Raw genomic sequence first — 26,631 nt, forward strand, 5'->3', positions numbered from 1 at the left:
GGTCCTGGAGGCGGAGGCCTCGCGCCGCGACAGAGCGAGGATGCACTGACACCTGCTGGCGGCTCGTGGTCATGGCTGGGAAGCTCCCCGTCAGCACCGGCGCCTTCTCCCGCTCCTGCAGTCCTTTGCCTAAAGCGCCTTCCCCTGTCTCAGGACAAGTTTGGGTCCTAGCTCAGAAAAGGAGAACCCAGATTGTAAATTGCACTGTCATGTTGTAGAAATCTTCCTAAAGCATACACTCCCCTCTGTGTGACTACCCCCGGCAGCAGTGGGGATTCATATAATAAATCACATCGAAGAGACTCTGCAGGCATCAGAGCCCAGGACTGGCCCCCACGCTGGACCGGCACCGTCCACCCATTCCACAGATCCAAGAGGCCTTGACCCTGCTTTGCAGGGTGCCCAGCTGTGGTGTGCTATGAACCATTGTAACTTTGTTGCTGTTGGAAAGCTAGACTCCATCCTCCACCCCACCCCCATTTCGAATGCACACACACCATCTTTTAGTTAAGGGGAGGATGCTGGCCGAGAGAGTATTTTCCGTGTTCTCTCTGATATGAATAGCAGAGAGTGGAGTGAATGGCTAGTTTTTCTCTCCGTGCTATATGTCATACAATAGATTTTAACAGTTGCTGGAGTACCAGCTTGTATTGTGCTATCTGCCCTGTTCAAACAGGCAGCAGGCGGTTTGAGGGTAAGGCCCAGGAGAATAGAAACCGTCAGTAGGAAAGCAATTGCACCTAAAGAAAGTTGCCTTATGTAAGGACCCATTATACCAAATACCTTATGTAGTCAGCTCAGCTGGAAGTTCCAAGGATTGAACAGATTGCCTCTGCCCAGCAGGTTGCAGACTCAGGACTAAATTCAGGACATTGAGTATCCTCTTGAACCCCAGCAGATGATAGTTACTGATGCTGCTACTTTTGATGTAGTCATGAAGTCTGTCTAAAGTACTTTTCAAAGTATATCGCAGATGTCTCATTTGACTATAGTACTTTTATCTCCCACCCGTTGCTTCAGTCGGGTGGACTTCCCTTCCAGGCTTAATTCTGAGGAGCCTCCCAAATCCCCTTCTTTGGAGAATCTAGAGAAGGCAGAATTCCCTAGAGAAGGCACAATTTCCTTCGTCGACTAAGTCCATCATTTCCCATCTTCTACTCAGATCTCAGCTCTGAGTCTCTTGGCAGGGGCAGAGACATGACACTAGGCTCAGTGGGAAATGTGGTTATACTCGTCTTTGCACACCACCAGGAGCCCCAAATGTCAAGTGTGAATGCTGAGAGAGACAAAAACCAAAGCCGGTGGCAATCTGGGGTTCATCGTGCTGTTCACAGGACCTAGGGAGGCCATTGCTGCCCATCTCCTCCTTGTCTCATTTCAGGAGCAAAGGGGGAAATGAACACAGGGCCACAATGCTTTTCTTTCTTGAAATTTCACTGTTAGCCTGTGTATGACACCTCTTGTCACATTTTCTAAATCCTTCCCAAACAGTACGTTGGTTTCTTAATTCCTGGGTTCGGAATCTTTTCTCCTAAAATGGAAATAGACCTTTCAAGGAATTAGGATCTGCGAGGCGAATACAAAACTACTACTACTACTACTACTACTACTACTACTAATTGCTGTCGTTCATTATGTACTGAGTACGCATCATGTCCAAGGCCATACACAGAGCGCCTTTATACGCAGCTCGTCCTCTTGTCATATGTCCCTCATCACGGAAGGCTCTGCCTCCTTAGTTTGACACAAAGGGTCAGTATCTCTTGAGCTTTGAAAAGCTACTGGACACCATTATTTTTTGCTAGAATATTTAGTGCTGTGCTAGCCAAATGGGACAGAGTTGAACAGAGAGACATCCATGAAGACAGTAATTCTTAACCAGGCCTGCATATCAGCATTGCCTGAAAAGGAAAAATACACTTACCAATGAATGCTCCACCAGGGTAATTATGATTCATCAAGTCCGTGGTTGGATGCAGCTTGTGTATTTTAACAAAGCTCCTTGGGAGATGCTAATATGCACATTGCTTAAGACTCACTGCCCTAAACAATAAATTTCAGTGGGGAGCAGGAGTAATGAGCAAGCATCTGGTGGGGGCAGGGAGGGGGTCTAAATGACCTAAGGATTTCGATCAAGCCAATCTGATCTCTGAAGAATGGGCCCCAGATTGAGAATTACTACCCTGGTGGGACAGCAGGACACCTAGGAGGGTGTCATAGCCCTCCAGGGATCTGGGCAGAATAAACAGCTGAGTGCCACTTAAGTACAGAGGTTGACTTTCATAGCCCAAGAAAAAGTCAGCTCTGGGCTCACAAATAGCGATCCGTTATTATTTCTACTATTAACACACAAAAATGCTATGTATTAGCACTGATCCCGTCAGGCACGATGCTGAACAGTTTATGTACCAAATGTTTTATCCCCCAAAAAACCCTAATATGTAGATATTATTGCTACATATTAGGGAAAACAAGACTGAGAGGCTAAGTAGATTGTCCAGCTAATAAGTAGCAGGGTTGGATCTGGACCCCATGTTTCCTGATTATAAGCTCAGCAAGATTTCTAACTCCCTTTCTGTGGATCTCTGCCCTCTGCCACACTGACAAAGGGGAACCTGCAAAAGAGTCATCAGAAACGAGAGTGTTGACGAGCTGGCAGATCCTATGTGCTGTGCTCCTGCCCATCATGGCTACTAGTGCAGGCCCGTACAGAACAAGACATGTTCTTTCATTCCACATCTGATGCCTACTGTGTTGGAGGAAGCATCAGGCATACTCACACAAGACTGACCCTTTCCCAGTGGCCAACCTGCTGCAGAGTGAGCACTACACTAACTGGTCGTGCCACCTCGGAATTGCTGGCCTCGCCTTGGGAGAAGCAGCCACTCGCTCTCTTGTGTGCCTGTACATAATTCTTCCATAGCTTGGGTGAACCCGTATTGCACTAGCTCACCTGTTCACTTGTATGATGATCTGGTAAGGGGAAGGACTATCCTGTCCATCTTTGTATTCCCAGAGCATACCGAAAACGGGCTTTGTAAAAACCAAATTCCTGGAACCTACCCCTTGGAGATTCAACAGGACTAGGGTAGGACTTGGGCATTTACTTGTATTTTTAACAAATACCTGAGTAATTTAATAAATACCAAAATGTAAGATGTACTGGCATAGATACTTGACAAACATTTGTGTGATGAATGAATGAAAGAATTGGTGAATGAATGGATACTTTATGATTAAGTTACCCAAGAAATAAGAGGCCCAGGAGAAGGTGGTTAAGGTGGCCAGCACTTCATTCCAAACTTAGGTTTTGTTGAGGAATCTTAACTAGCTCAGGGATATAGGTATAGAGTTCTCTCATTTTCTCTCTCTATCTCTATGTCTATCTATGTCTCTACTGATGTATTTTTTTCCTAAAAGGAATATGTAAGCAGTGGGATATACTCTATTTACAACTATCAACTAGACAATTTACCCATAAATGAAAGCTACTCAAGCTAAATAATCTGTTTGTCCTGGAATTACATCTGTAATTAAACTGTCAGGCAACACCAAAATACAATTTGACTTTGTCTAAAGGGAGCAGAGAACTGGGTACAGGTGCTATTAATAGCTTTTTTAAATTGAAGACTAAGAAAAAATCATATGCCCCATTAGCTTGGACTCCTAGGCTGTGATACAACCCTCACAAGCAGTTCAGACACACACACAGGCCACACCCACGCACACAGGCAGTACTTAAACACACACTCTCACCCGCCTGAATGTGGTGAGCAGGTGGGGAACACAGTGTTCTCACTGCCGTCATGCCGCGCACAGCTGGAACCAAACGCTGCAGTAAACTACAAACATCTGTCAAGTCACTGTACTGCTGACAGAAGTGGGCGGGGGGCAGTCACTTGGGAAAAATATATTGCTCTCTCTGAGCTATTATTTAATTCTTCCCCTTTCTTATACCTGCGCTCTGGAATCACATTGTTACTGAAGACGAATGGACACAGAAAAAAAAGCATCAATTCCAAGAGTGTTGTCATAAGGAACGGCCTTACTTACTACCTTCCGGGTTTCTCGTCACTGACTGACAGATCCATCCTGCTATACTCACAAAAACAAGTGAGAAGTCCTGCCCCCTCCTTCATCTCTTTTTCTAAAGTGCTAGTCCATCCTGCCCCGGCCGAAAGATTTAGCCAGGTGTTTTCTGTCTCTGTGAGGGTCTCTGGCCAAAACCAAGAAGACAGCAGTCTGTACCAGGATCATCTCCGCCTTCAGGATGCCAAGAGAGGGTGGGCTTCCAGCTGGCTCTTTGCTGCTTCCCAAATCTGCAGGACATGTTTGTTTGCACCCATATGTGACCTTTGAGGGATGTGCACACACGCGAACTTTACCGTCATCTCCTGCAGTCCCCCAGGTCAGTTGTTACCAATAAGCGCTCTTTCCCCCTGCATCCAGGCCAATCAGCATCCCTGCTTTGTCCAGGAATGTAAGGAAAAACAAAGCTTGAAATGGTTGTGCTGAGTGGTTGCTATTTGTTTCAGGCATAACAGGTGAGCCAGAGCCCCTGGCCCTTGAGTGTAAAGGAGATATTTGTCACCAACATTAATAACTCTTAAACTAACATTCCATTAGTCTAATTAGGTAAGGTGAATCACCCTTCACATTTACTCAAAGAAACCAAGGCGACATGGTGCCTGAAACATAAAAGAGAAAAAGAGAGAGAGAGAGAGAGAGAGAGAGATTGATTAAGAGGTGGTAGTCTGGCTATCACAAATACATTATTTCTTTTTTCCATTCTCCTTAGTTAATGACACAAGCACAAGCTCTTCCTTCCTAAAGGGACCCCTGTCTGCCTGTCTGCCAGGGCCAGGAAGTCATTAGAGTGAAATCATTAGGAGATTGGACTTTGGAGTAAGATAAGCCTGGGTTCTGGTCCTGCTTCTGTCATTTAGTAACTGTATTAATTTCTGGACCTGTTTCCTATATGGAAATGGGGAAAACACTTGTACCTAACTCATGCACACTCCCAAATGAAAATTAAATGAGCAAATACATGGAAAATATATAACATGGTGTTTGGCATTTAATTATGCATTGGGGAATTATGCATTTGTTTATTTGGCAACCCTTTCTCCTCTATTTATGTGAATTTTCCTCAGATAGATGCACGTAGATCTTAAGATTAGTTCATCTTAAAGGATGATAGCTAATAAATTAGCATGAGCAATAAGAATTGTAAAAAATGAAAGTGGGATTATGACTTTAATGGATTTTAACAGATTATTATTTTTTGTGTGTGAACAGCAAAGGAGGGGGTGGATGTCAATGGTTTTGAACTATTTATCATATGTAAGGATACACATGCAGTTATTGCCAAAGAAGAGGCACAAACATTGGTGACGTTCAGAGAACCAAGCAAATCAGATTTAATCAGGCAAGCCTCCTAACAGGGTCATTAAATACTAAAATTTTCTAGAGATGAAAACTGAGAATTGCCTTCTTTGGAGAGCTTTAAAAGCAGGATTCATGCCCATCTGTTGATTCTGAATCAGACATATGGACCAGACTGGAGGTGTAAAAAGAGCTGAAGAGAAAGAGGGTCACAGAATCTTAAAGCTGATGCAACTTTAGATAAATAGGGCAATGGGGGTAAATAGGGTGATGATGCTTCAGGGTGCTTTCTTTTGAAATAGAAAGCCCAACTAAAACTGTTAAAATAGAACAGAAAGTAGATTAATTCATGTAAACGAAGTTCAGTTCAAGCCGGGGCTTAGTTGACTTTGGGCAAGGCTGATGCATTGGCTTAACTTTCTCACTAGGAACCTGATTTCTTTCTACCTCTCTCTCTCTCTACCAGTGGAGAAACAAAAAGATTAGTAAATGCACAGAGAGTGATACAAGGAAACATGTAGTCTTCCAAAAAGCACATGAGGAAGAAGCTGCCTTGGTTTTTCCCAGCACTCCAATGTCCAGACTTCATCACTGTGAGGCTGAGATGGACCTCTTGTTCTGTTCTCGGCTTCCATGAGATTCCAGAGCTCACAGAAATACTTTCCCTTTCCACCCAATCTATTTGAGCAGGTTTCTATTCTGTGCAAACAGAATGCTTGACTGGAATGAATGTTAGAGCTTTAATTTCATAAAATTAGTTTTTGATCATCTTCAATGAATCAGATTTAGTGCTAGACACCGATACTAATAATCACCCATGAGACATAATTTCCAAGTCCACTGACTGGGAAGTCTCTGAGAGGAATCTTTCCATTGACCTTTCATATATTAAAAACGTTTTAAATAAAATAACTGAGCTTCTAAAAAGCACCAAATATTGTTGCATTTAGTAAAACAAAGAGCTGGTTCTTTGAAAAGATTAATAGAACTGACAAATCCCTGGCTAGACTCATTAAGGATGCCAGGAATAAACAAAATCAGAAATGAAAGAGAAGTTAAGGCAGATAACACAGAAATACAAAAAAATACAAGAACACTCTGAAAGACTATATGCCACCAAATTCAATAACCTAGAAGAAATGGACACATTCTGATAAACACATAATCTTCCTAGATTATATCATGAAGAATTAGAAAATTTAAACAGACCAATCAACACCAAGGAAATTGAAACAATCATCAAAAACCTCCCACACTCCAATGTTCATTGCAGCTTTGTTTACAGTGGCCAAGACATGGAAACAACCAAAATGTCCTTCGATAGATGAATGGATAAAGAAGTTGTGGTGTATATACACAATGGAATACTATTCGGTGGTAAGAAAATATGATGCAGGAACATTTGTGACAATATGGATGGATTTTGAGAATATAATGCTAAGCGAAATAAGTCAGACAGAAAAAGCAGAGAACCCTATGATTTCACTGGTATGTGGTATATAAACCAAAAACAACAAAAGAACAAGACAAACAAATGAGAAACAAAAACTCATAGATACAGACAATAGTTTAGTGGTTACCAGAGGGTAAGGGGGTTCGGGGGTGGGAGATGAGGGTAAGGGGGATTAAATATATGGTGATGGAAGGAGAACTGACTCTGGGTGGTGAACACACAATGGGATTTATAGATGATGTAATACAGAATTGTACATCTGAAATCTATGTAATTTTACTAACAATTGTCACCCCAAAATAATTTTTAAAAAAAACCCTCCCACAAAGCAAAAGTCTAGGAGCAGATGGCTTCACTAGTGAATTCTACCGAATATTCAAAGATCATTTAATACTTGTCCTTCTCAAACTCTTCCAAAATACTGAAGAGACAATACTTCCTAACTCATCTTATGAGACCAACATTACCCTGGTACCAAAACCTGGTAAGGATAACATACAAAAAAGAAAACTACGGACCAATATCTCTGATGAATACAGATGCAAAAATGCTAAACAAAATACTAGCAAATTGAACACAATAATACATTTAAAAGATTATCACAATCTTTTATCGAGATTATCAAACAATACATCACAATCAAGTGGGTTCATCCCCGGGGCACAAGGATGGTTCAACATACGCAAATCCATCAATGTGATACATCCCATAAACAAAACAAAGGATAAAAATCGTATGATCATATCAATAGATGCAGAAAAAGCATTTGACAAGATACAACATCCATTTATGATTAAAACACTTAATAAAATGGGTAGGTAGGAAAGTACCCTAACATAATAAAGGCCATATATAACAAACCCTCAGCTAATATCATACTTAACGGCGAAAAACTGAAAGCTTTTTCTCTAAGATCAGGAACAAGACAGGGATGCCCCTCTCACCCCTGTTATTCAACACAGAATTGGAAGTCCTCGCCAGAGCAATCAGATTAGAGGAAGAACTAAAAGGCATCCAAATTGGGAATGAAAACGTTAAATTGTCACTTTTTGCAGATGACATGATTCTTTATATAGAAAATCCTAAAAAAAGATCCACACACACACACACACACACACACACGAAAAACTATTAGAAACAATAAACAAATACAGTAAAGTTGCAGGATACAAAATCCATGTACAAAATCCACTGTGTTCCTATATAATAACAATGCAATTTCAGAAAATGAAAAAAAAAACACCACCTATGCCTTTTGCAACTGTAGCAAAAAGAATCAAATACTTAGGAATAAACTTAACAAAGAATGTGAAGGACCTGTACACTGAAAACTATAAGACATTATTCAAAGAAATTAAAGAAGAAACAAAGAAATGAAAAGATATTCCATGTTCATGGATCGGAAGAATCAGCATAATTAAAATAGCCATATTACACAAAGCAATATACAGATTTAATACAATCTCCATTAAAATCCCAATGACATTTTAAAAAGTTATGGAATTTTGTATGGAAATTGGTATGGAATCACATAAGACCCTAGATAGCCAAAGCAATCCTGAGAAAAAAAGAACAAGGCTGGAAGTGTCACACTCCGTGACTTCAAATTATACTACAGAGTGACAATAATCAAAACAGCAAGTTATTGGCAGAAAAACAGACATACAGACCAATGAAACAGAATTGAGAACCCAGAAATAAACTCGCATATATATGGCAAATAATTTTTGACAACGAAGCCAATAACATACAGTGGAGAAAATAAAGCCTCTTCAATAAATGGTACTGGGAAAACTGGAAAGCACGTGCAAAAGAATGAAACTAGATTTCTGTCACCATACACCAAAATTAATTCAGAATGGATCAAAGATCTAAATAGAAGACCTGAAACAATAAATTGCATAGAAGAAAACATAGGTATTGAACTGAAGGACTTTGGTCTTAGAGAGGATTTTATGAATTTGACCTGAAGACAAGGAAGTAAAAGCAAAAATAAATGAATGGGACTAGACCAAACTAAAAAGCCTCTGCACAGCAAAATACACCATCAACAAAACAGAGGCAACCAACCAAATGAGAGAAGATATTTATGAACAACACCTCCAATAAGGGGATAACGTTTAAAATATATAAAGAACTCATACAACTCAACAATTAAAAATAATCCAATTTAAAAATGGGCAGAGAACCAGAACAGACACTTCTCCCAAAAAGACATACAAATAGCCAACAGATATACAGATATATGAAAAGATTCTCAACTTCACTAGCTATTAGAGAAATGCTAATCAAAGCCACAATGAGATACCACCTCTGAGTTCCCTGGATCTGTAAATAGATGTCTGACATTAAATTTGGGAAATTCTTAGTCATTGTTGCTCAAGTATTGTTTTCAAATATTGAAAGAACTCTTTTCTCTTTCTGGTATTCCCATTACACATACATACACCTTTTGTAGTTGTGCCATAGTTCTTGGGTATTCTGGGTTTTTTTCCCATCTTTTTCTTTTGTTTTCCATTTGGAAAGTTTCTACTGACATACACATATCTTCAACCTCAGTGATTCTTTCCTCAGCCATGTCATCTACTAAAGAGCCCACAGAGGCATTCTTCATTTCTGTTACTGTGTTTATTTCCAGCAGTTCTTTTTGATTTTTAGAATTTCCAGCTCTGCTTACATTACCAGTATTCTTTCCTGTTGTCTTTTTCTTTTAGATCCCTAAGCATATTACTGTTTTAACTTCCTGTTCTGATCATTCCAGCCTCCCTGTGATATGTGTCTGGTTCTGATGGTGCTCTGTCTCGTCAAGCTCAGTCTTTTTTTCCTTTTAGTATGTCTTATAACTTGCAAGCTAGTCATGATGCACTGGGTAAAAGTAACTGGTGTAACACGCCTTCAGTGATGTGGCAGGAAGGTGTGGGGGGAAGAAACATGCTCTATAGTTCTGAGCAGGTGATAATGAGCTTGTGCTCCTCAGATGTGACCAAACACTAAACACTTCTCAGTTTTCCCTTATTCGGCAGAACAGGAAGACTACAGTTGGTTATTTTCATTCCTCCACATAGAAAGCTAGAGGGAACTGTAGTTGGGTATTTCTCTTCCCTCAGGTCAGTTAGGCTCCAATCTAATAGTTTCTCTTGAAGGCAAGGCTTGTTCAGAACAGAAATGCTCTCAATATATTTCAAAATAGCTGCTTTTCCTCTCTCCATTATGGAAGCATGAAGAGATTGTTCTCCAGTCTTCACTGTAAGAACCTATTAGGGCTCCTAGAGGTAAAAACTCAAAAAAAGGTGTGGGGCCCCTTCAGAGTGGGCCACCAGGAGTTTTTAACTCTCTGACTTGTTCATACTCAGTCATCAGCAATTCATCAATCGTGGTTTAGGCTTTTCTAACCCAGCACTTGTTTCCATGGATGTTTATACTCATGGGTTTCTGCTCTGGTAACTGTGGTTCTCTGTATCTGCCAATCTCTCCAATTTTGGGGGACAGCTGTTTGCCGTGTGACCCCAATTCTCTGATAAATCATCCATGTGATTTCACTGAACCCCGAACTCCAAAGTCACTAATCCTTGACTTTGTCCAAAACAAAAATTTTATTAAATAGTTCATCTTTAATCAACTTGAGAAATTACTCACACAAAAATAATAGCAGTTAAGTATATAAATTATACATTATAGACCTAAGTCTAGCACTTAGTTTGTGGGTTGTATTTTGTATTTAATTTAAAGGATGAGAAGGAACTGGCATAAAAACAGACAGATCTTTGGAACAGAATAGAGAGCCCAGAAATAAACCCATGCCTATATGGTCAATTAATCTATGACAAAGGAGGCAAGAATATACAATAGGCTAAAGATGGTGTATTCAATAAATGGTGGTGGGAAAACTGAACAGATACATGCAAAAGAATGAAACTAAACCACCTTCTTACACCATATACAAGAATAAACTCAAAATGGATTAAAGACTTAAATGTAAAACCCAAAACTATAAAACTCCTAGAAGAAAACACAGGCAGTGAATTCTCTGGCACTGGTCTTAATTTTTTTCTTACATTTCTCCTTGGGCAAGGGAAACAAACAAACAAAATAAACATTTGGGACTATTATCAAACTAAAAAGCTTTTGCACAGCAAAGGAAACCATCAACAAAATGAAAAGTCAACCTACTGAATGGGAGAAGTTATTTGCCAATGACACATCTGACAAAGGATTAATACCCAAAATTTACAAAGAACTCATAGAACTACACACACACACACACACACACACACACACACACACAATTCAATTAAAAAATGGACAAAGGACCTGAATACACATTTCTCCAAAGACATACAGATGGCCAATAAACATAAAAATATGCTACTCATCACGAATCGTGCAAATTGAAACCACAACATCACCTCACACCTGTCAGAATAGCTATTATCAGTAAATCAACAAACAAGTGCTGGAAAGGATGTGGAGAAAAGGGAACCCTCATGCACTGTTGGTGGGATTGCAGCCACTATGGAAAATAGTATGGAGGTTCCTCAAAAAAATAAAAATAAAACTACCTTATGAACCAGAAATTCCACTTCTGGGTATTTATCCAAAGAAGACCAAAACACTAATTCAAAAAGATATGTGCATCTTTATGTTCATTGCAAATGTTATTTACAACAGCCAAGGTAGGGAAGCAACCCAAGTGCCCATCAATAGATGACTGATGGATAAAGAAGTGGTGCATGTATGCAATGAAACATTACTCAGCCAGAAAAAAGAGTGAAATCTTAACATGTGCAACAGCATGCATGAACCTAGAAGGTATTATGCCAAGTGAAATAAGTCAGAGAAAGACAAATACTATATGATCTAACTTATACGTGGAATCTAAAGAACAAAATTAATGAACAAACAAAACAGACTCATAGATACAGAGAACAAACTGATGTTGCCAGATGGGAGAGGGGCTTAGAGGTTGGGTGAAAAAGGTGAAGGGATTGCGATGTACAAATTGGCAGTTACAAAATAGTCACAAGGATGTGAAGTACAGCATAGAGAATATAGCCAATGATATTGTAATAACTATGCATAGTACCAGGTGGGCACTAGACTAATGAGGGCATGACTTCATAAATTATATAAATGTCTAACCACTATTCTGTTCACCGGAAACTAAAATATTGAATGCAAACTTAATTGAAAAAGAAAATTTAAAATGATGAGAAGTGTGGACTTCAATTTACATTGTTCAAATTTGTGGTTACAAGATACGGTTTTTCAAATTTGTAGATTTTTAATGGATGAAAAGTTTTGTTTGCTTTGGCTTTCATCTGGTTAACCTATTTTAGTCAAGGCTCCACTTTATCACTTTTCACCTGGTCAACCTATTTCAATCAGGGCAGTGCAAGCGATGTGGTTGAGATGGGGAAGCAATACAGTGGAGTAGAAACAACACTACTAAAAGGTCAGAGACCCAGGCTTTAACTCAATGATACATCTAATTGACATGATACTGCATCAGTTTGTAACTTATTCAATTATTCTGGATACTCTCTCATCTTGAAAATAAACATAATGAAGTCAGATTTACATAAAAACCGAAGGAACAGGAAGGGGAAAATGAAATTAGCTTAGTTATTGAAAATAATACACAACTGATCCTTTAAAAAAAAAAAAAACTGAATATAACCAAAACCAAATAAGTGTGTGGGGGGAGGGAATGCTTACCAAGGTTGTCAAGTTTTTAAAGGTTCAGAAGTAACCTGAGTTCTTAACAATCCTAAATAAAATGCATAGCCCATGGAATTCTAGTAATCCAAATTGTTTTAAAATTCACTTTTGGACAAATAATAGTATATTGCAGATAAAAGTTGTAAAATAACTGCCAAGGCACTTAGATATAAGCAAACTCTTGAACTTGGAAGAATTGTTTGTACATTTTAGAAATGTATATTTTTAAAAGCTGGTTATTTACTACATGGCATTCAAATGTTCTATAAAAGCTGGAAAAATGTAATCTCCCATAAGTGTTAAGTATGTATGTATGTGTATATGTATATAAAATGAAAAAAGTAAACCCTAATTCTCAGATATCTCATCTAATGAATGTGGTTAAGACTAGGATAAGTTATTACTGTACAAAAGCAGAAAACTAAACACATTTCGCTTTTAGTTTTTATCTGCAATCCAAATAAAGCAGGGGTTACTTAGAAAAATTCTTGACTGTACCATTTCTTTTGAAGTTGACATCAAAGGCCAAAATGTGTACATTTATTATTGACATCCAAGCTGATGTTCACTAAAGTAAAAAGAAAGTCACTAAACATTTTAAAAGAAAATGGTAACCATCCCAAACCCAGGCTCGTCCATAACTCATCGTGTCAATATTTGATTCTCTATAAACCAGTCCATCAGTACTTTTGAAAAGGCAACCAATGTTCTCAATTGACTAAGGATGGCCTTTATGTAAGGGGGTGGGGGGAGGGAGATGAGGGTAAGGAGGATCAAATATATGGTGATGGAAGGAGAACTGACTCTGGGTGGTGAACACACAATGGGATTTATAGATGATGTAATACAGAATTGTACACCTGAAACCTATGTAATTTCACTAACAATTGTCACCCCAATAAATTTTTTTTAAAAAGGGTTTATAGGAGTTGTTTTGGAGGTTAGAAAAATTGAACTCTGGATGAAATCAGCTATTAACTTTTTAAAAGTAGATTCCTCAAACAGGTGTGAAATCCCTTTGATTGCGACCTCCTCAATGGCAAAAATTTGTCAATAGCATATGTTTGACAAGAAAAGACCTACGATAAACATTGTTTTGCACTAAGAAATAATGCTAGTTAAAAGGCGTATTATTTATAGTAAATAAAATTCAGCAAAAGATGACCTTCCCAAATATATGGTGATGGAAAGAGAACTGACTCCTGGGCTGTGAACACACAATGTGATATATAGATGCTGTATTACAGAATTGTACACCTGAAACCTTTGTAACTTTACTAATAATTGTCACCCCAATAAACTTTTTTAAAAAAAAGAACTTCTTTACAAATCAGTCACCTAAGTTGAAACACGTAAAGTTCACTTCATTTGTTTACACCATTGTGCTTTTACTCTCTGCCATATTCATATGCTCATACAAATGTACTCACACACATACAGTATACCCTTATGCTTCAGAAAACAGAAGGCTAATTTCAAGCATTCTGAGTGCTACTTGTCATAGCAAATTTGGACATTCAGATGCTTGAACACTGAGCATTAAAACTCCCCCTCTACAATATAAATTACATTAAAATTAGGTTTCCTAATGAATTTTCAAAATTATAATTTTTTTTTTAAATCCACAATTTTTATCTCTAATCTCAACAGAGAAATTTAAAGTAACCTTATTTTCAATCATGTGAAATCTTTAAAAAATCTTGGACATTTACATTACCTAATTTTGAAGGTAATATTTATAATATATACTCTCATTAGATATTATTGCACTTGTCATTTAAAGGAGAAATTAACCAAGTTTTTAAAAAATCTCAGTAAAAAACAAGTTTGAGTTGATAGTCTTAATCACTTTACAGAAGTCATTAAAGAGCCAATAATCTTATCACTTAAATTTAATCTAAATATTTTATAGCATTAAAGTCGTAATTTTTGGGGTACATTTTAGAAATGTGCCCCTCCTAAATAGAAGCATTCATTTCTTAGGCTGGATTTTTGCTAGCAGGGCTAAGACTATCAAAATCTAGTTCTTTAGCTAGACCAGTTAAGCCAGTCTTGTTCAAAGATGAGTTAAAAATAAATGTAGACTTGGCCAGTTACTTCCAATCTATTCCAGAAGATTAACTATAAAGTAGCAAACAAGAAGGGAGAAAGACCACCATAAACCAGTTAATTAAATAATTAGAATATTGGAAAAGAGTAAGCAATAAAAACTTTTTTAATGAAAATAGGTCAAATTTTTAGGTGACATTTCTACAGATGAGATTTAAGAGAATCCCGTTTAAATAAGAAAGAATATAAGTAATCATATGAGATTATTGGAAAGAGCATGAAGAGCTGCCCATAACATTCCTTACCTGGCACGCTCCGTCCAATTCTTTGGGGAAAAAAGTTGCACACAGGCCCACCCTGAAGAACAAGCACTTAGGGTAATCTCTACCTCAGCTTCAGGGCTGAAAACTAATTATGGAGAGCGGCTATCAACTAGGATCACTGTCCAATAGGATTTTCTGTGATGACAGACACGTATGTTCTGTATTTGCACTAATACAGTAGTCCCCAGCCACATATGGTTACTGAGAACTTGATATGTGACTAGTGTGACTGAGGAATTAAATTTTTATTGTATTTTAGTCTAAATTTACATAACCACACGTGGCTAATTAGTGGCAACCGTTTTATATACTGCAGAATCCTAGAAAAATAGGCATGCAAAGTAAAATGATATTGAAGCAGAATAATACACTGAGAGGTTAGAAAAACTGAACTCAATGAAATTGGCTATTCTATTTCCTAAATAGTCCTTATTTCCTTCCCACTTCTGTTACAGTTACCTCTCAATCTCTGCAGGCTCCTCATCTGCACAAAAGTTAAGTATCCGAGCTCATCAGGATTCCATCTTAGAGGATTCCATCCTTTTCCCATCCTAACTGCTCTGCCTGGGAAATTCCTGCTTCAATTATAATCTATATGCTGGAGCATCGGTTTCCAGGCCTCACATTCTTAACACTGGATTTAAGTATCCAGTTGCTTACCTGACATCTCCAACTGATATTCCTCTCATACTAGAATACATCCTACTCTACACCCAAACCAAAAGAACCTGGTAAAGACATCCAGATGCCTGAGCCATAATCCTCAGAGTAACCTTTGATTCTCTAACTCTTTTCCAATCATGAAGTCTTACTAGTACCTCTCCCTAAGTCTCCCTCAAATGTGTATTTCTTTCCATCCCCACTGCTACAATCCCAAAGTCATTGTCATCTGTCACAAGGATTAGTTCAACAGCCTCCCATCTGGCTGTCTGATTCCCTTCAAAACAATCTTCTCTAAGTTCCACTGTGATGTTTTATAAATACGTATCAAAGAACGTTAAGAGGAAAGATGAAAATTAATCAAGTTGTGCACAAGACTAATATTTGTTACCTTCCCTGTTTTCTTCAGCCAATGAAATAGTTCCTACTGGGTAAGGTCTCCTTTACTGTTACAGGTTTTGTTCTCAGGATAAAAACACAACTTAATGTTATTAGTCAATGTCACAACTTTCTTTTCTAGGAATTCTGCACTCAGTTTCCACTTTTAGTTACCGAGACATCTTAAACAGCAGAGCAGACTTTCTTATGAAAGGTTACAAAACAAAACAAAAAGCATTTTCTTCATGAAGGCTAAGAGAATGGGGGAATCACCTCTAATAATTTAATGTCTCCATTATAGGACAGTCTTCATTAGAGAATATATTCATTATATACTAATAATTTTTAAAAACCCAAAAACTATAGCTTTGATTTTATAAATAGTAAATATAAACAATATTAAGTAACTGTATTTCACATTATTAATGACCATACAAAATATTTCGTGGCATGTTTTGTGCACCTAATTTTGTACACCTTATCATGCCATTTGTTGTCTTAAAGTTTTCCAGATTAAGTAGTAGTGAGTTATTTCTCTAAGTTCCACAATTTTGATTCGACAACATTGCAAAGACTGATTTCATGTCCAGCTTCAGTTACATACAGCATTGGAAATTTTTTAAAAGACCCAATGGCAAAACATTTATATTATTTATATTGAATACCATACTTCAAACTGACTGACTAGAGTAGTAAGATAATTTTTATATAGCTAAAATAATCAACAATTTAATTCAGGTTGACAGTATATTTTCTGAAGGCTGTTTACACCTTTTAGCTTTGAATCATGTCAGAATAGCTAAGCATGTACCACAGCATAGGACCTGTTAAACATCAGGGGAAGCCTGATCTTTACTACGAGAAAAGTCACCACTATTAAATACTGTTTTGGGATATTATCATTTTTGTAGAGTTCTATTTGTGCCTTATAAACTGTGTACTGCACAAATTATCATGTAGCTAATCAAGAATGAGTTCTGATGTGCAAATTAAAATATAATCAAAGGACACTATTCATCCAAAATACTTTGTTACATTCTTATTTAGTAATTACAAGACAACATTCTGAACTCTGACAAAATGAGTTTTGAGGTGAGAAAAGAAAATCACTAAATGAGGGAAAATTATACATTAGTATATTATTCTATTAAAGACAAATATTAATGATTTGAGCCATATACATAACATTCCCTTTAGTAGAAGATACCAGGTTTTAGGTGCTAGCTAGATGGATAGACTTATTAAATAATTAATTTCTACAAAATCATGAAAAGAAAAATGGTATAGATAAATAATGCAAGTGCTATTTGTATAGTAAGCCTGATCAGACCAGTGGAAAGTCAAATTCCCCACATAAATAATATCAGTAATGATAAAAGGAAAATTAGATAATATGAAATCTAAACAGTAATGGTCACTGATAAAGTGCCTGAACACTCTAATTAGGTTTTCCAAGTTAGGTCATTTTTAATAATCCCTGTAACATATAAAATGCTTACAATGTCATTTAAATATTATTCAATTGTTATTAAGATTGTTAGGATGGAGCTCTAATAATTTGCATGGAGATCAAATCTCTCCATTAGCCTACTAGTACCACCATGGAAGAAAAAACTGCTCCTTTCTCAAGACTCTTTACTTCCATCGCTCAGAAATTTGGCAAAATATACTGGTTTTGTTAGAACAAGGCACTTCGTTGCCATCTGCTGAAAAACTTTCCTAATAAATATACATGATGTGATGTGAATAAATCCTCCCTAACATGCAGCGTTGTACACGGCACAACCTGGAAAACCAATACATGGTAGCCTGTCTGTACTACTCTCGGTAGTGAACACTATTCCTCCTACCAAACTTTAAAAAGTCCTCAATCTAAAACACTATAAACTACAATCCAGTTGAAGTCTTCACACTAACAGGTATTGACATTAAAAAGTTTATATTTAGAAGGTATAATATCAGCAGGATAATTACCAAGTGTGTAAAGAAAAAGTTCTTTTAAGGGTAATAACAACCAACTTCAGTTTTAAAAGTTAAAAATCCTCCTCCCCAAAACTTATATTTTAACTTACATTTCAAAGTTTAAAATAAACCCATAAATGTTTCCTTAGAGTTAGTGTTAGGAGGTTTAGAAGGCATTCTATTCAGTAACAAAGGATTGATACCTATTTTATAAAACATTCTCATACTTTCTTAATATAACAACATTCAAGATATTCCCTTAGATGCTAAATCAATGTCACAACTCTGAATATTCAAATTCTGAGATCTGATAATCAACCAAATATTGTCATGTTTTCCAGTTGCCCAAATTGTCTCTCTCTTAAAGGCTAAACTAACCAAATGAATAAAGCAAGACAAAAGTTTTAGCTAAGATACTTGATATACTACCTTATCCTCTGCTATATACAGAAGGAAACCTTTCTTCACAAGCCATTCATTTTGAATTTGACAATTTCAGGAATTTATTTTTCTGCTTATTTTAGATGGCACCATTTCCTTCGTCCAATTTTAATCATGAAAAAGTAACCATATATCCTAGTTTTCCAGAGACAGTTCTGATGGATGGCTCTTGGCCCAACATAACAATTAGTAGTGCCTCCCTTCCATTTCAAAGTGTCCCATTTCATACATTCTAACCACAATCCATTCTTACTGATAAACAATTACAAACTCTGCAAGCTAAAATACGGACTCAATACATATGGCTTAGCAAAAACTGAGATGAAAAACAAAAGTGATAATAACAGTTACCAGAAAAAGGCTAGGTAAATTGTGATGTATAATAGTTTATCCATTTTAAATGAGTCAGGCTTTACAAGATAAATTAGAAAAATGCAATTACAATTTTAGAGCTCCTTCTAATTGCATCAGCCACCTTTTAATATAAATACAAAAAATGTTTTATGTGTATATTTTCTTCTCCAAGAGTTTCTATCTTCAGCTGCTTTCATTTATATCCATCAAGTCCGTAAGTCCATAAATTATTCAGCATCTCCCTCTTCTTCTGTACAAAATAATCATTTGGGATTTAAAAGTATTAAACTACCACAGAAAGACTGTTTGACATTGTTATTGCCCTTTTGCTACTATATATTAACAAAACGCAAAGTTTAGAGCAATGTTTTATAATGTAAAATTCTATGACATTCTCTTTTTCTAATTTTCTGAGCCTCATGGAAAGAATAAACCTAATTTCTTTAAAAGAAATGAAATATTTTGGACGTGGCAATTAGTCCTACTACCATTTCAGAAAAAGTAGTAGCTCACATGTAATCATTCAACAATATCCCTTATATTCAAACTATTTAATATTAAATACCGCGATTTCACAAGGCCCAATTAGAGTCCACTTTAGTTTCTTGTTAGACATAGTAATGAAATTTCACGGGCTCTTACAAGGTGGCAGCCGTACACAGGGCATGTTTTATGTTTAGTCAAAAAAAAGGTATAATTCCTCAGCTATATATGGTTTGCCTGTAACCTCACTTCTACATGTAAGAGTGTGATCACTTTGCATTTCTGTTACAGACCAACATAAGTGAAGGTAGGGGAACTAAAATGTTTAAAAAACCATATCTATTTTCATTTTTAAGAAACAATAACCTTTTTTTGTTTTTCAAAAAAAGATATTAGGTTACTCCTTTTAAAGTTCAAGTTCCACCATCTTAATATATAAGCATACCTGGATATGAGATTTTTAAAAACCACACATACACACAAGCTCTAGGTAGAGCTGTAATAAACAAATTCCTTTTATAAACAAAAATTTAACTGAAAAGCCACAGAAGATGGGAAAAAAAAAAAAGAAGCAAGGATATTACTTGGTAAAATCCAGTGACATCTACAATAGTTTTACAGCACATTTAAGCATTCTAGGGTTTTATATCTTCACCTGCCTTCCATTTCTTAGTTGCTCCTTAAAAACGTGCCAATCACAAATACAGGTTCAACCTCAAACTTAGTCTTGATTTTGAGTGCCAGGAAAGGCAAAACAACATTCCAAATTTCTATCTTAATATCATGGCCTTAATTCAAAAATGGTTTTATTTTAAATACAATGCCCATCTAAATGGAAATAAAAAAAGAAATCCAAGCAGCAACATGTAATTACACAGAGTACTTATTCATACGTAGAAGTGTTCTTTAGGATAATATCTAGAATGTACTTGCTCTATGAGTCTCTTCAATAATTAAATCGACTTAGACTGCCACTACCAAAAGTAAGAGTACTGTATAAGGGGCACACATTTATAATACTGCTAGCCTTAAATGCAGTACAACAAAAGAAAACGTATCAAATAGCACATGCGTGTCTTACAGAACTCCCACTGAACTATCAATGGCTTCTATGCAATGTGCCTTTTCCATAATTGTATTAACAACTACCAAGAAAGGAAAGATGAGATTAAAATCAATGGTACTGAACTGAATTGTTTGAAGCCAGTGCCCCACATGTGGGGAAAAGTGCATTTAATTCAGCAGCAATACAGCACAGTGTGAAGATATTGTGCTTAGACACAGATATTCCAGAACTGAAAGATGTACAAGGCAAGTCAAGATATAAAACCATAGTACACTGTTAAATAACCTTGAAACATATATATATTGCAGTGTTCAAAGAAAAACATTCATTTTCATTGTACAAGGCTAGGGAGAAATCCTTAAAGTCACCTATTGTAGTTTATGATATAATAAATACATATCTATATAGCATTGTATATACATATATAGAATGTGTGTGTTTATGTGTATCTTTTTTTTTTTTTGCCAAATTATTGTTATTTTTTTGTGTGGATCTGCAACTTTTAGGAAAGAAAACTCCTGTGCACTACAAGTTTCTGTTTCCCCCAACTTAAGAAATTTATACTAGAAAAGGTCTCGATACCCTCCCCCCCAACCCAAAGACTCACTTCATATATTTTGCTTTACAACTGATCAGAGAATCACAATTAAAGAAATTCTAGAATTTTTAACTTTATCTTTTTACTTTGCTAGTTGTTTCAACAAGCAAATATATTTTAATATTTAATCCAGTTGACACAAATTCTTTAGCAGAGGATATAAACTCTAGATTTGACTGATTAAAACAGAGCAAATCAAAACAACAACCAAAAAAATCCAGTGATTTACTCTGACTGTAAACAATATATAAAATTTAAATCTCAAATTTCAAAATAAGTTAAAGAAAAATTCTACCTTCAGGGCCTAAAATACTATATGATCTGATAATTGGTAAGGGGAAAACGTATATGAAAAGTTGCAACAAAACTGTTTGCCCATTAGTTTTGCTAAGAGAAAGTATATCTAACTATACTACCTCTGCCCCTTAAATTTAATAAATTCATACTTTGTTTGCAAATGTTTTAAGCAAACTGGCATATCATATTACACAACAGAAAAACATCCATCAAGTTCAGCAAAGAAAACTTATATAAGCCTTTTGTACAGAATTAAAAAAAATCTAAATGGCTATGATTCCTCTATTAGCAGAAACACATAATGCAGTCTTTATAAATCTGCCAAATATATCAATATCTACATAAATAGATACAGATATAGACATGAAACATTAATGGCAGTCTATTTTTGAACAGTGTGTGGGACCAGCAGATTTCTATCAGACCATGGCACGATATGGACCCTGCATCTTTAGGAACTGAATGATGAAAGAAGGACCCCCAGCAACAATCTGAGGTGGAAGGTGACTGAGTGGACAGTTCTCAATACTCATGATTGAAAGCTTGCTGCAAAGAGCCAGCTCAAAGGGAAGGCTATGCAGGTTGGGGTTGTCATTCAAATACAGTTCTTCTAGGTTCTCCAGTGTACCTGTTAAAAAAAAAAATCGTTACTACTAAAAAATTCAATGGCATGATGCTATCCTGGCATCATATACTGAACACACATTTCCTCCTACTTTCTTCTCCTAATTTTAAAACTCTCTACAACCGCATATCCCAAACTCTGCTATACATTCAAGTCAATTGGGGAGATTTTGAAAACCCTAACGTCCAGGTCGTACTCCATACCAATTCAATCAGAAATCTCTTCCTTTATGGTTGGTTTTCAAGCTTGTAGAGGTTTTTTGAAAATACACATGCTGTATCTCCAGAGATTCTGTCGCGGAGAACTTGGCATATGTACTTTTTTTTAACTCCAGAGGTAAATTTATGGTACAGTCAGTTCTTATAATCACTTTCCTGTCATAGACAATGTGCTAATGTCTCTTATTAATAAATCTCTCATGTGGAAAGGTTTTTGTTACTTGGTATAAATCTTTCACTAAGACAGTTATCACATATTTGGCAGTAAGCCAAACATCAATTCATATAATCTTTAAAATTTTTTCTTTGACTGTCTTAGGATATTCACACTTTCTAGGCAAATGTCTCAAGCAATTGCACGAGGCCAGCTGAATAAATATACTAGAAATAAAAGTGTAAAGTTGCCTCATGTGTTGCTAATTTTTAAACTTTAAAATTTGTATTATTTGATAGTGGTATGTAGAAGACTAATAAAAATAACAGCTACCAAGTAGTGGATTTGTTGACATTTAGTATTTTATTTAACATTCAGAGCAAGCCTAGGAGAAGTTATTATTATCACCCTTATTTTACAGGCAGGAGACTTGACATTTAGGAAGCTTCCCTACCTTATCTAAAGCCACAGAGTCAGATTTTGAATTCTCTATTTTATTTCAAAACCATTATTAACCACTAATCTATAGTGCCTCTGGGACAGCATGGTACAGATGAGAGAACATAATACATAAAATTACTGATTTGGGAGCATTTGAGATCTTGTTTCCTGGCATATGTTGAAAGTTTGGCTCACATGAACTCATAAAAATTCAAAAGAAAAAAATTACTAATTTAAGAACTACTATGTAACCTCAATCAATTAACTCTCTTTAAAAAACAAGACTACAACTTGCACTGACCCAAATTCAAAGTGGTCATGTTGATTACACAAAATAACGGATATAAAAAGTTAGAAAATTCTGAAGTATTCTTAAATATTATTAATCCTAAAACCTCACAAAGAAATGTTCTTTTGACATAAGACATTACTAATCTAAATAAAACAAGCCTGTATAATTTTTAAATTTGGAAAAACTAACTCTTTGAAATTAAGGTTAAACACACTGGAAATATAAGTATACTAAAACATTCTCAAATACAGTATTAACCCTATGAAGAAACCTAACCAAAACCTAACAGCCAACCGACAAACTAATTACGGGTGCTCTATTAAAAAATATATCTTGAGAGCCTTTATAACCTCAGTTGACAAAAACGGTACATCTGTCATGATTATCTGAAATACTTCTTGAATATACAAGAACAAATTATTAGTAGAGAGTCAAGCATCCAAAGGGTTCATACCAATTTCCTCAGGAAGATGAGTAAGTAGGTTCTCTCCAAGGCCTAGATGTGTGAGATTGGTAAGGTGACCAATGCCTCTGGGAAGAGTGGTCAACTGGTTATTGGTCAAGACTAATTTCTAAAAGATCAACAAAATAAAAGATGGTTACATGTACATTTCCTACAACTGATGTAAATTTAAAATAATACATCTACTAAACCAATAAGGTAAATTAACGGGGAAATTAGATTGGATAGGAGAAGAATCACTCAAGATTTTTTTTTTCTTCCAAAAATTATCATTTGTTAGGGAGACAAAAGCAGATAGGTTACACGAACAAAAAAATAATGCTATAATAGGAAAATCTACCCGGTCCAACAATTAGATCAAATTCTTAAGAAAAATGTGCAATTTGTAATACATCCCCAAAATTTTAATGATATAACTATAAAATCATCAGAATGTTTTACCTGTAAATCCTTAAGATAAGCAATTTCATTTGGCAAGGATTCCAATTTGTTCTCCTCTAGATCCAACTCTCTTAACTTCCTAAGGTTTCCAAGACCATGGGGAAGCTTCTTGAGAAGATTGTTTGATAATATTAGAACCTAAAGAGCAATTATTGATAGTGTTTGGCAATTCATGAAATGGAATTATATATTACCATTGCGTGGCTTACAATTTATTAAACAATACTAATTTTCTAAACACTGAATATTAAGGGTAATGTTCAATTATAACATAAAATAGTTAACTTACTATTCTAAAAAAATTACCAGTTATTGGAAATAAAGGTTTAAGTCAAAACTAATGTAAGCAAAAGGAAAGAATTTAATTTTAATTAAATTACAAAAAGTATATAAATTATTAACTATTTGCATGAAGATTCATATAGTTCATGGTAGTTTGACATTATAAATGTTCATCTAATAGGAAACCAGTCATTTATTCAAACACCTTACAAACCATTATTTAAAGGAAGTAACACTGACTTCTAAACTGCCCATACATATCAATACAAAGTTATTTTTTGTGGTATATTTATTATATCACAAGGCATCCTGCAATATACTAAAGAGGGGGGAAAAGGTTGAAGAAGATAGTCCTTATACAACGGGAGGGGTGCAGAGAGGAGACAGGATAAGGTGATAATACTAGGTATGGGAATAATGAAAAGAGTACTAAACGGAATTATCTACCTAAGGTTCTGGCTAGTTTTTCATGCCAACTCATTTTCTCCAGAATATTACTACCCACAATAAAATAAATATATACAGTAAGACCAAGAAAATAATAATAGCAGTTACCATTTATTGAGTTTACTATTTGCAGGGCACTATAATAAATGCATTATGTGCATTATCAAATTTAATCCTAACTACAACCTTATGAGGAAAATACTACGTATTATACCCATTTCACAACTAAGGAAACTGGAGCTTGGGCAGGTTAAATCCGTAAGTAAAGAGAAACAAAAGTGGAATTGTACCCAGATCTGTTTTGCTTCAAAGCTCATGCTTTCAACCATTACACCACATTACTTCAACTTATTAAATAAAAGGATAAAAGAAATTGGATTTTTTTAAAAACGTGAATACAAGGGGACATTTTTTAAAATGTGTATTTACTATTAGCAAGCTTTTTCATCAAAAGAATGAAAATTCTAGGGACTCAGAGGCAGGAGAAATCATACTTGACTAAGGATGATTATAAAATGGATCTTTAATCATGGAAAAGAATTTATAAGAAAAAATTAAGGAAATGAGAAGAGGGCATTATAGATATTAAGAACAGTAATACTAAATGTTAGAAATATGCACGTTTCCAACAAAGAAAATAATCTATTTAGTAAATAAAAGAGTAAGTGGGTAATTAGAATGGAAAAGTAGGCCTCAATCATATGCCCCTCTCCGCACCCCTCCCATTGTATAAGGACTATCTTTTTTAACCTTTTTTCCCCCTCTTTAGTATATTGCAGGATGCCTTGCAATATAATAAATATACCACAAAAAATAAATTTGGATTGATATGTATGGGCAGTTTAGAATTCAGTTGTTACTTCCTTTAAATAATGGTTTGTAAGGTGTTCTGAATCACAGTCTGAGGAATCCATAATCATTCTGATAGACAACAGTGCATACTTCTTAAACAATTAAGGGAAAAAATATGTTCTAAAAGATGCTAAGTTTTAGAGACCTTTTATTTCAAAGATACTGATAACACTCAAACCTATCGACTTTCGGTGGGCAAGAGTAATTCAGAAGCAGAGCCCATATTAAGTCAACACCTCATCATCCTAGCAAGAGTGTATGTTTAAGAGAACTCTAGCATTTCTAATTACAAGCTTCACCAGATAGAAACTGCTTGTTTAACTGGAAACTTTGTAAGTGAGATAACTGTGGAAGGATGGAAGGAGTTCTAATTGCTCTTTTATACTCACCTCAAGAGAAACGAGACCAGACACATCCTCAGGGATCTTTGTGAGCTGATTAGTGGCTAAATTCAATTCTACCATACTGGTCCAAGTTCCAAAATCCAAGGGAAGTGATGTCAATTGATTGTCCTGGCAAAGACAAAAAGAAGCATCTAAAGTATAACCACAAAATCAAAACTCCATATATACCTCCTGATGGAAGGAGAACTCTTAATTAAACAGGAAACTTTATTCCCTTTTTGATATCAAATACAGAAAGAAAGAAAAGGCAACAAAACTCTAAGCCTCCAAAGTTTTTCATACAGTAATTAGGTTTTTGTTTTGAGGTTCAATTGGAAGTTTGATCTTTGTGATTATCGATATTGGACATGGAAAAATACACCTCACAGACCAACACTTGAGACTTCAAAAGTCCCAGTGATAAATGTGATGTTTTCCGCATTTCACAATAATGTACAGAAATCACTGAATAAAAAGTGGATGCTCATGAGCATAACGGAAGAATAAACATCTAATTATAGCCTATAAGGAAACCAGACAAGCTTAGCAATTCTAGAGATGCTGAGCAATAAAGTACAAGAGGAAAAACGCCTTAATAAGACAGCAAACTAAATCACCAAAGTATCCACAATTTTACTTTAAAAGCCCATAAGATGGTAAAAATGGTGAAATCATTTTGATCGTTGAATAATAAAAACAGATGATTAAACAGTGTGATCCTAATTTTGTTTAAAAATTAGATACAGCTATACGCAGAAAAAAAAAGTGAAATATATGCCAGTGATTCACTATTTCTTTTTCCTGCTTCCTCATATTCGTTTATAAAACACATTTTCATTTATATTATAAAACCCAATAACAGCTGA

General features: G+C 35.8%; 1 protein-coding gene across 3 annotated transcripts in view; it reads right to left on the minus strand.

Moving 5' to 3' along the window:
• Positions 1-19,691: 19,691 nt before the first annotated feature.
• Positions 19,692-26,631, minus strand: part of SHOC2 (SHOC2 leucine rich repeat scaffold protein) — a 67,861-nt gene continuing 60,921 nt past the window's right edge. For all 3 annotated transcript variants that reach the window (XM_081073858.1, XM_081073859.1, XM_081073860.1), the window contains exons 6-9: positions 25,772-25,894; positions 23,802-23,939; positions 23,352-23,469; positions 19,692-21,795 (exon numbers count right to left, since the gene is read on the minus strand). In XM_081073858.1, coding sequence (XP_080929984.1) covers positions 21,587-21,795; positions 23,352-23,469; positions 23,802-23,939; positions 25,772-25,894 — 588 coding nt within the window. In that variant the 3' untranslated portion in view covers positions 19,692-21,586. The remainder of the gene's footprint in view (positions 21,796-23,351; positions 23,470-23,801; positions 23,940-25,771; positions 25,895-26,631) is intronic.

Source organism: Rhinolophus hipposideros (assembly GCF_964194185.1).
Source record: "Rhinolophus hipposideros genome assembly, chromosome: 15".
Classification (NCBI taxonomy): domain Eukaryota; kingdom Metazoa; phylum Chordata; class Mammalia; order Chiroptera; family Rhinolophidae; genus Rhinolophus; species Rhinolophus hipposideros.